The sequence below is a fragment of the Engystomops pustulosus genome, unplaced genomic scaffold (assembly GCF_040894005.1).
Source record: "Engystomops pustulosus unplaced genomic scaffold, aEngPut4.maternal MAT_SCAFFOLD_97, whole genome shotgun sequence".
Classification (NCBI taxonomy): Eukaryota; Metazoa; Chordata; class Amphibia; order Anura; family Leptodactylidae; genus Engystomops; species Engystomops pustulosus.
The window spans coordinates 121145-133657 of NW_027284981.1; the positions used below are offsets into that span (position 1 = coordinate 121145).

Consider the following 12513-nt stretch of genomic DNA (forward strand, 5'->3'; position numbering starts at 1 on the left):
ACAGACGCCATCACACGTGGAAAACAGACAACAAACAATCCACACAGCGATGGGTCACTCCTGCATATACCAAAAGCAGCAACACAGGGGCATCCATACAGTCACTACGAACACAGGGCACCCATACAGTCACTACAAACACAGGGGCATCCATACCAGTCACTACAAACACAGGGGCATCCATACCAGTCACTACAAACACAGGGGCACCCATACCAGTCACTACAAACACAGGGGCATCCATACCAGTCACTACAAACACAGGGGCACCCATACCAGTCACTAGGAACACAGGGGCACCCATACCAGTCACTACGAACACAGGGGCATCCATACAGTCACTACGAACACAGGGGCATCCATACAGTCACTACGAACACAGGGGCATCCATACAGTCACTACAAACACAGGGGCATCCATACCAGTCCCTACGAACACAGGGGCATCCATACAGTCACTACGAACACAGGGGCATCCATACCAGTCACTACAAACACAGGGGCATCCATACCAGTCACTACAAACACAGGGGCACCCATACCAGTCACTACAAACACAGGGGCATCCATACCAGTCACTACAAACACAGGGGCATCCATACCAGTCACTACAAACACAGGGGCATCCATACAGTCACTACAAACACAGGGGCACCCATACAGTCACTACGAACACAGGGGCATCCATACCAGTCCCTACGAACACAGGGGCATCCATACCAGTCCCTACGAACACAGGGGCATCCATACAGTCACTACAAACACAGGGGCATCCATACCAGTCCCTACGAACACAGGGGCATCCATACCAGTCCCTACGAACACAGGGGCATCCATACAGTCACTACAAACACAGGGGCATCCATACCAGTCCCTACGAACACAGGGGCATCCATACAGTCACTACGAACACAGGGGCATCCATACCAGTCACTACAAACACAGGGGCACCCATACCAGTCACTACGAACACAGGGGCATCCATACCAGTCACTACAAACACAGGGGCACCCATACAGTCACTACAAACACAGGGGCATCCATACAGTCACTACAAACACAGGGGCATCCATACAGTCACTACAAACACAGGGGCATCCATACCAGTCACTACAAACACAGGGGCATCCATACCAGTCACTACGAACACAGGGGCACCCATACCAGTCACTACGAACACAGGGGCACCCATACCAGTCACTACGAACACAGGGGCACCCATACCAGTCACTACAAACACAGGGGCACCCATACAGTCACTACAAACACAGGGGCACCCATGCAGTCACTACGAACACAGGGGCACCCATACAGTCACTACGAACACAGGGGCACCCATACAGTCACTACGAACACAGGGGCACCCATACAGTCACTACGAACACAGGGGCACCCATACCAGTCACTACGAACACAGGGGCACCCATACCAGTCACTACAAACACAGGGGCACCCATACCAGTCACTACGAACACAGGGGCACCCATACAGTCACTACGAACACAGGGGCACCCATACAGTCACTGTCACCCAATCACGAGGGTTCAAATTTCCATCCAATAATATCCATAAACAAGATTATTCAAACTTTCCAAAAAACCGTGTAAAAGCGATGTGTAAGAGTCAGCGCAGGTGTAGGCCCTGCATCCCGTCACTTAGTAAAACCTCCTGGACACTGATTTACTTCTAATATCATTTTTTAGGAAATCTATACATTTTCAGCCACGTATTTTATATAGACCTTTTATCAATCATTTTTTATGCATTTTTTCCCATTTTTGGAGTACACCCATCAGAAGAACTAAACAGACAAGGATCAGCCGCGCGTCTATATCCTGGGACATTATATTGTATAGGATCACACAAGGAGGGGTATTATAAGGAAAGGACCATCCCAGTCCCTGCACCCCAGGAGTAAGACACAAGGTGTACAGAATGTACATTGCTGGGTAACGCTGCACTGTCTGTTTGCTGTATGTTTTGTCTGTTATTCGTCAGAAATTAAAATCGTATATAATTCATTTCCGAAACCGGTTTTTGAGCGTGCCCACAACCACAAAACCACAACCACAAAATATGTTAGCATTTTCCTTTTTAGTGTTGAGACCTATTGTGGCTGCACCAGACATCCATAAGTGCCACTAGATTGCCGCTATAGACTACATGACACCCTGCAAGTCTTGTAGTCACAGTCCTTTATTAATGTCCCAATTCGATCTCCAGTCATCAGAGTCCAAAAGATTTCGACCAGTCACCCAACCCGATGCCGAGAGACCTGCAAAAGAGACATCTCAGACTGCAAGGAGATGCACAGCAAGCGGAGGATAGAACCCCCGAACCCCGCAACATACCCCCCCCAGAGACCCTGCACCATACATCACCCCCCCCAGAGACCCTGCACCATACATCACCCCCCCCAGAGACCCTGCACCATACATCACCCCCCCCCAGAGACCCTGCACCATACATCCCCCCCCCCAGAGACCCTGCACCATACATCCCCCCCCCAGAGACCCTGCACCATACATCCCCCCCCCCAGAGACCCTGCACCACACATCACCCCCCCCCAGAGACCCTGCACCATACATCCCCCCCCCAGAGACCCTGCACCATACATCACCCCCCCCCAGAGACCCTGCACCACACATCACCCCCCCCAGAGACCCTGCACCATACATCACCCCCCCCCAGAGACCCTGCACCATACATCCCCCCCCCAGAGACCCTGCACCATACATCACCCCCCCCAGAGACCCTGCACCATACATCACCCCCCCCCAGAGACCCTGCACCATACATCACTCCCCCCCAGAGACCCTGCACCATACATCACCCCCCCCAGAGACCCTGCACCATACATCACCCCCCCCAGAGACCCTGCACCATACATCACCCCCCCCCAGAGACCCTGCACCATACATCACCCCCCCCCAGAGACCCTGCACCATACATCACCCCCCCCCAGAGACCCTGCACCATACATCACCCCCCCCAGAGACCCTGCACCATACATCCCCCCCCCCAGAGACCCTGCACCATACATCACCCCCCCCAGAGACCCTGCACCATACATCACCCCCCCAGAGACCCTGCACCATACATCACCCCCCCAGAGACCCTGCACCATACATCACCCCCCCCAGAGACCCTGCACCATACATCACCCCCCCCAGAGACCCTGCACCATACATCACCCCCCCCCAGAGACCCTGCACCATACATCCCCCCCCCCAGAGACCCTGCACCATACATCACCCCCCCCCAGAGACCCTGCACCATACATCACCCCCCCCCAGAGACCCTGCACCATACATCACTCCCCCCCAGAGACCCTGCACCATACATCACCCCCCCCAGAGACCCTGCACCATACATCACCCCCCCCAGAGACCCTGCACCATACATCACCCCCCCCCAGAGACCCTGCACCATACATCACCCCCCCCAGAGACCCTGCACCATACATCACCCCCCCCCAGAGACCCTGCACCATACATCACCCCCCCCCAGAGACCCTGCACCATACATCCCCCCCCCAGAGACCCTGCACCATACATCACCCCCCCCAGAGACCCTGCACCATACATCACCCCCCCAGAGACCCTGCACCATACATCACCCCCCCAGAGACCCTGCACCATACATCACCCCCCCCCAGAGACCCTGCACCATACATCACCCCCCCCCAGAGACCCTGCACCATACATCACCCCCCCAGAGACCCTGCACCATACATCACCCCCCCAGAGACCCTGCACCATACACCCCCCCCAGAGACCCTGCACCATACATCACCCCCCCCAGAGACCCTGCACCATACATCACCCCCCCAGAGACCCTGCACCATACATCACCCCCCCTGCACCATACATCACCCCCCCCTGCACCATACATCACCCCCCCCAGAGACCCTGCACCATACATCACCCCCCCCCAGAGACCCTGCACCATACATCACCCCCCCCCAGAGACCCTGCACCATACATCACCCCCCCCCAGAGACCCTGCACCATACATCCCCCCCCCCAGAGACCCTGCACCATACATCACCCCCCCCCAGAGACCCTGCACCATACATCACCCCCCCCAGAGACCCTGCACCATACATCACCCCCCCCCAGAGACCCTGCACCATACATCACCCCCCCCAGAGACCCTGCACCATACATCACCCCCCCCCAGAGACCCTGCACCATACATCACTCCCCCCCAGAGACCCTGCACCATACATCACCCCCCCCAGAGACCCTGCACCATACATCACCCCCCCTGCACCATACATCACCCCCCCCTGCACCATACATCACCCCCCCCCAGAGACCCTGCACCATACATCACCCCCCCCCAGAGACCCTGCACCATACATCACCCCCCCCCAGAGACCCTGCACCATACATCACCCCCCCCCCAGAGACCCTGCACCATACATCACCCCCCCCCAGAGACCCTGCACCATACACCCCCCCCCCCAGAGACCCTGCACCATACATCACCCCCCCCAGAGACCCTGCACCATACATCACCCCCCCCAGAGACCCTGCACCATACATCACCCCCCCCCAGAGACCCTGCACCATACATCACCCCCCCCCCAGAGACCCTGCACCATACATCACCCCCCCCAGAGACCCTGCACCATACATCCCCCCCCAGAGACCCTGCACCATACATCACCCCCCCCCAGAGACCCTGCACCATACATCACCCCCCCCCCCAGAGACCCTGCACCATACATCACCCCCCCCCAGAGACTCTGCACCATACATCACCCCCCCCCAGAGACTCTGCACCATACATCACCCCCCCCAGAGACCCTGCACCATACATCACCCCCCCCCAGAGACCCTGCACCATACATCACCCCCCCCAGAGACCCTGCACCATACATCCCCCCCAGAGACCCTGCACCATACATCACCCCCCCCAGAGACCCTGCACCATACATCACCCCCCCCAGAGACCCTGCACCACACATCACCCCCCCAGAGACCCTGCACCATACATCACCCCCCCAGAGACCCTGCACCATACATCACCCCCCCCAGAGACCCTGCACCATACATCACCCCCCCCAGAGACCCTGCACCATACATCCCCCCCCCAGAGACCCTGCACCATACATCACCCCCCCCCAGAGACCCTGCACCATACATCCCCCCCCCAGAGACCCTGCACCATACATCACCCCCCCCCGCACCATACATCACCCCCCCCCCGCACCATACACCCCCCCCCCCCCTGCACCATACATCACCCCCCCCAGAGACCCTGCACCATACATCACCCCCCCCCAGAGACCCTGCACCATACATCACCCCCCCCCCAGAGACCCTGCACCATACATCACCCCCCCCCAGAGACCCTGCACCATACATCACCCCCCCCCAGAGACCCTGCACCATACATCACCCCCCCAGAGACCCTGCACCATACATCACCCCCCCCCAGAGACCCTGCACCATACATCACCCCCCCAGAGACCCTGCACCATACATCCCCCCCCCCAGAGACCCTGCACCATACATCACTCCCCCCCAGAGACCCTACACCATACATCCCCCCCCCAGAGACCCTGCACCATACATCACCCCCCCCAGAGACCCTGCACCATACATCCCCCCCCCCAGAGACCCTGCACCATACATCCCCCCCCCAGAGACCCTGCACCATACATCACCCCCCCCCAGAGACCCTGCACCATACATCACCCCCCCCCAGAGACCCTGCACCATACATCCCCCCCCAGAGACCCTGCACCATACATCACCCCCCCCAGAGACCCTGCACCACACATCACCCCCCCCCCGAGACCCTGCACCATACATCACCCCCCCCCTGCACCATACATCACCCCCCCCCTGCACCATACATCACCCCCCCCCAGAGACCCTGCACCATACATCACCCCCCCCAGAGACCCTGCACCATACATCACCCCCCCCAGAGACCCTGCACCATACATCCCCCCCCCAGAGACCCTGCACCATACATCACCCCCCCCCAGAGACCCTGCACCATACATCCCCCCCCCAGAGACCCTGCACCATACATCACCCCCCCCCCCGCACCATACATCACCCCCCCCCCCCCCGCACCATACATCACCCCCCCCAGAGACCCTGCACCATACATCACCCCCCCCCCCCGCACCATACATCCCCCCCCCCTGCACCATACATCACCCCCCCACAGAGACCCTGCACCATACATCACCCCCCCCCAGAGACCCTGCACCATACATCACCCCCCCCAGAGACCCTGCACCATACATCCCCCCCCCCAGAGACCCTGCACCATACATCACCCCCCCCCCCAGAGACCCTGCACCATACATCCCCCCCCCAGAGACCCTGCACCATACATCACCCCCCCCCCGGCACCATACATCACCGCCCCCCCCGCACCATACATCCCCCCCCCCCTGCACCATACATCACCCCCCCCCAGAGACCCTGCACCATACATCACCCCCCCCCCAGAGACCCTGCACCATACATCACCCCCCCCAGAGACCCTGCACCATACATCCCCCCCCCCAGAGACCCTGCACCATACATCACCCCCCCCCAGAGACCCTGCACCATACATCACCCCCCCCCCAGAGACCCTGCACCATACATCACCCCCCCCAGAGACCCTGCACCATACATCACCCCCCCCAGAGACCCTGCACCATACATCACCCCCCCCAGAGACCCTGCACCATACATCCCCCCCCCCAGAGACCCTGCACCATACATCACCCCCCCCAGAGACCCTGCACCATACATCACCCCCCCCAGAGACCCTGCACCATACATCACCCCCCCCCGCACCATACATCACCCCCCCCCCGCACCATACATCCCCCCCCCTGCACCATACATCACCCCCCCCCAGAGACCCTGCACCATACATCACCCCCCCCCCAGAGACCCTGCACCATACATCACCCCCCCCCGAGACCCTGCACCATACATCACCCCCCCCAGAGACCCTGCACCATACATCACCCCCCCAGAGACCCTGCACCATACATCACCCCCCCAGAGACCCTGCACCATACATCACCCCCCCCAGAGACCCTGCACCATACATCACCCCCCCAGAGACCCTGCACCATACATCACCCCCCCCAGAGACCCTGCACCATACATCCCCCCCCCCCCCAGAGACCCTGCACCATACATCACCCCCCCCCCAGAGACCCTGCACCATACATCACCCCCCCCAGAGACCCTGCACCATACATCCCCCCCCCCAGAGACCCTGCACCATACATCACCCCCCCCAGAGACCCTGCACCATACATCACCCCCCCCAGAGACCCTGCACCATACATCACCCCCCCCCTCCACCATACATCACCCCCCCCCAGAGACCCTGCACCATACACCCCCCCCAGAGACCCTGCACCATACATCACCCCCCCAGAGACCCTGCACCATACATCACCCCCCCCCTCCACCACACATCACCCCCCCCCAGAGACCCTGCACCATACACCCCCCCCAGAGACCCTGCACCATACATCACCCCCCCCAGAGACCCTGCACCATACATCACCCCCCCCCAGAGACCCTGCACCATACATCACCCCCCCCAGAGACCCTGCACCATACATCACCCCCCCCAGAGACCCTGCACCACACATCACCCCCCCCAGAGACCCTGCACCACACATCACCCCCCCCCAGAGACCCTGCACCATACATCACCCCCCCCCAGAGACCCTGCACCATACATCACCCCCCCCCCAGAGACCCTGCACCATACATCACCCCCCCCCAGAGACCCTGCACCATACATCACCCCCCCCCAGAGACCCTGCACCATACATCACCCCCCCAGAGACCCTGCACCATACATCACCCCCCCCCGCACCATACATCACCCCCCCCCCAGAGACCCTGCACCATACATCACCCCCCCCCAGAGACCCTGCACCATACATCACCCCCCCCCAGAGACCCTGCACCATACATCACCCCCCCCCAGAGACCCTGCACCATACATCACCCCCCCCAGAGACCCTGCACCATACATCACCCCCCCCAGAGACCCTGCACCATACATCACCCCCCCAGAGACCCTGCACCACACATCACCCCCCCCCAGAGACCCTGCACCATACATCACCCCCCCCCCTGCACCATACATCACCCCCCCCAGAGACCCTGCACCATACATCACCCCCCCCCAGAGACCCTGCACCATACATCACCCCCCCCCAGAGACCCTGCACCATACATCCCCCCCCAGAGACCCTGCACCATACATCACCCCCCCCCAGAGACCCTGCACCATACATCACCCCCCCCCCAGAGACCCTGCACCATACATCACCCCCCCCCAGAGACCCTGCACCATACATCACCCCCCCCAGAGACCCTGCACCATACATCACCCCCCCCCCCAGAGACCCTGCACCATACATCACCCCCCCCCAGAGACCCTGCACCATACATCACCCCCCCCCAGAGACCCTGCACCATACATCACCCCCCCCCAGAGACCCTGCACCATACATCACCCCCCCCAGAGACCCTGCACCACACATCCCCCCCCCAGAGACCCTGCACCATACATCACCCCCCCCAGAGACCCTGCACCATACATCACCCCCCCCAGAGACCCTGCACCATACATCACCCCCCCCAGAGACCCTGCACCATACATCACCCCCCCCCTGCACCATACATCACCCCCCCTGCACCATACATCACCCCCCCCCCAGAGACCCTGCACCATACATCACCCCCCCCCAGAGACCCTGCACCATACATCACCCCCACCCAGAGACCCTGCACCATACATCACCCCCCCCCAGAGACCCTGCACCATACATCACCCCCCCCCAGAGACCCTGCACCATACATCAGCCCCCCCCAGAGACCCTGCACCATACATCACCCCCCCCAGAGACCCTGCACCATACATCACCCCCCCCAGAGACCCTGCACCATACATCACCCCCCCCCCAGAGACCCTGCACCATACATCACCCCCCCCAGAGACCCTGCACCATACATCACCCCCCCCAGAGACCCTGCACCATACATCACCCCCCCCCCTGCACCATACATCACCCCCCCCCCTGCACCATACATCACCCCCCCCCCTGCACCATACATCACCCCCCCCCCCCGCACCATACATCACCCCCCCCCAGAGACCCTGCACCATACATCACCCCCCCCAGAGACCCTGCACCATACATCACCCCCCCCAGAGACCCTGCACCATACATCACCCCCCCAGAGACCCTGCACCACACATCACCCCCCCCCAGAGACCCTGCACCATACATCACCCCCCCCCTGCACCATACATCACCCCCCCCCAGAGACCCTGCACCATACATCACCCCCCCCCAGAGACCCTGCACCATACATCACCCCCCCCCAGAGACCCTGCACCATACATCACCCCCCCCAGAGACCCTGCACCATACATCACCCCCCCCCAGAGACCCTGCACCATACATCACCCCCCCCCAGAGACCCTGCACCATACATCACCCCCCCCCCAGAGACCCTGCACCATACATCCCCCCCCCCAGAGACCCTGCACCACACATCACCCCCCCCAGAGACCCTGCACCATACATCACCCCCCCCCAGAGACCCTGCACCATACATCACCCCCCCCCCTGCACCATACATCACCCCCCCCCTGCACCATACATCACCCCCCCCCAGAGACCCTGCACCATACATCACCCCCCCCCAGAGACCCTGCACCATACATCAGCCCCCCCCAGAGACCCTGCACCATACATCACCCCCCCCCAGAGACCCTGCACCATACATCACCCCCCCAGAGACCCTGCACCATACATCCCCCCCCAGAGACCCTGCACCATACATCCCCCCCCCAGAGACCCTGCACCATACATCCCCCCCCCCCAGAGACCCTGCACCATACATCCCCCCCCCAGAGACCCTGCACCATACATCCCCCCCCCCCAGAGACCCTGCACCATACATCCCCCCCCCCAGAGACCCTGCACCATACATCACCCCCCCCAGAGACCCTGCACCACACATCACCCCCCCCCAGAGACCCTGCACCATACATCACCCCCCCCCCCAGAGACCCTGCACCATACATCACCCCCCCCCAGAGACCCTGCACCATACATCACCCCCCCCCAGAGACCCTGCACCATACATCACCCCCCCCAGAGACCCTGCACCATACATCACCCCCCCCCAGAGACCCTGCACCATACATCCCCCCCCAGAGACCCTGCACCATACATCACCCCCCCCAGAGACCCTGCACCATACATCACCCCCCCCAGAGACCCTGCACCATACATCACCCCCCCCCAGAGACCCTGCACCATACATCCCCCCCCAGAGACCCTGCACCATACATCACCCCCCCCAGAGACCCTGCACCATACATCACCCCCCAGAACCCTGCATCCATACATCACCCCCCCCCAGAGACCCTGCACCATACATCACCCCCCCAGAGACCCTGCACCATACATCACCCCCCCCCCAGAGACCCTGCACCATACATCACCCCCCCAGAGACCCTGCACCATACATCACTCCCCCCCAGAGACCCTGCACCAGACATCACCCCCCCAGAGACCCTGCACCATACATCCCCCCCCCCAGAGACCCTGCACCATACATCACCCCCCCTGCACCATACATCACCCCCCCCTGCACCATACATCACCCCCCCCCCAGAGACCCTGCAACCATCACATCACCCCCCCCCTGCACCATACATCACCCCCCCCGCACCATACATCACCCCCCCCCAGAGACCCCTGCACCATACATCACCCCCCCCAGAGACCCTGCACCATACATCACCCCCCCAGAGACCCTGCACCACACATCACCCCCCCAGAGACCCTGCACCATACATCACCCCCCCCAGAGACCCTGCACCACACATCACCCCCCCCAGAGACCCTGCACCATACATCACCCCCCCCCCAGAGACCCGGCACCATACATCACCCCCCCCAGAGACCCTGCACCATACATCACCCCCCCCCTGCACCATACATCACCCCCCCCCCCTGCACCATACATCACCCCCCCCTCCCACCATACATTACCCCCCCCAGAGACCCTGCACCATACATCACCCCCCCCCCAGAGACCCTGCACCACACATCACCCCCCCCAGAGACCCTGCACCATACATCACCCCCCCCAGAGACCCTGCACCATACATCACCCCCCCCCCAGAGACCCTGCACCATACATCACCCCCCCCCAGAGACCCTGCACCATACATCACCCCCCCCCAGAGACCCTGCACCATACATCACCCCCCCCCAGAGACCCTGCACCATACATCACCCCCCCCCAGAGACCCTGCACCATACATCACCCCCCCCCCCCCTGCACCATACATCACCCCCCCCCAGAGACCCTGCACCATACATCACCCCCCCCCCTGCACCATACATCACCCCCCCCCCTGCACCATACATTACCCCCCCCAGAGACCCTGCACCATACATCACCCCCCCCCCAGAGACCCTGCACCATACATCACCCCCCCCCCAGAGACCCTGCACCAATACATCACCCCCCCCCAGAGACCCTGCACCATACATCACCCCCCCCAGAGACCCTGCACCATACATCACCCCCCCCCAGAGACCCTGCACCATACATCCCCCCCCCCAGAGACCCTGCACCACACATCACCCCCCCCCAGAGACCCTGCACCATACATCACCCCCCCTGCACCATACATCACCCCCCCCCTGCACCATACATCACCCCCCCCCAGAGACCCTGCACCATACATCACCCCCCCCCAGAGACCCTGCACCATACATCACCCCCCCCAGAGACCCTGCACCATACATCAGCCCCCCCCAGAGACCCTGCACCATACATCACCCCCCCCCAGAGACCCTGCACCATACATCACCCCCCCCAGAGACCCTGCACCATACATCACCCCCCCAGAGACCCTGCACCATACATCACCCCCCCCCAGAGACCCTGCACCATACATCACCCCCCCCAGAGACCCTGCACCATACATCACCCCCCCAGAGACCCTGCACCATACATCACCCCCCCCAGAGACCCTGCACCACACATCACCCCCCCCAGAGACCTGCACCATACATCACCCCCCCCAGAGACCCTGCACCATACATCCCCCCCCCAGAGACCCTGCACCATACATCACCCCCCCCCCAGAGACCCTGCACCATACATCCCCCCCCCCCAGAGACCCTGCACCATACATCACCCCCCCCCAGAGACCCTGCACCATACATCACCCCCCCCCAGAGACCCTGCACCATACATCACCCCCCCCCAGAGACCCTGCACCATACATCACCCCCCCCCAGAGACCCTGCACCATACATCACCCCCCCCAGAGACCCTGCACCATACATCACCCCCCCCAGAGACCCTGCACCATACATCACCCCCCACCCTGCACCATACATCACCCCCCCCTGCACCATACATCACCCCCCCCTGCACCATACATCACCCCCCCAGAGACCCTGCACCATACATCACCCC

General features: G+C 61.7%; 1 protein-coding gene across 1 annotated transcript in view; it reads right to left on the bottom strand.

Annotated features, from left to right (window-relative positions):
- Nucleotides 1–2178: 2178 nt before the first annotated feature.
- RUSF1 (RUS family member 1) overlaps nucleotides 2179–12513 on the bottom strand; it is a 65708-nt gene continuing 55373 nt past the window's right edge. The window contains 1 exon segment of the mRNA XM_072131590.1: nucleotides 2179–2275. Coding sequence (XP_071987691.1) covers nucleotides 2187–2275 — 89 coding nt within the window. The 3' untranslated portion in view covers nucleotides 2179–2186.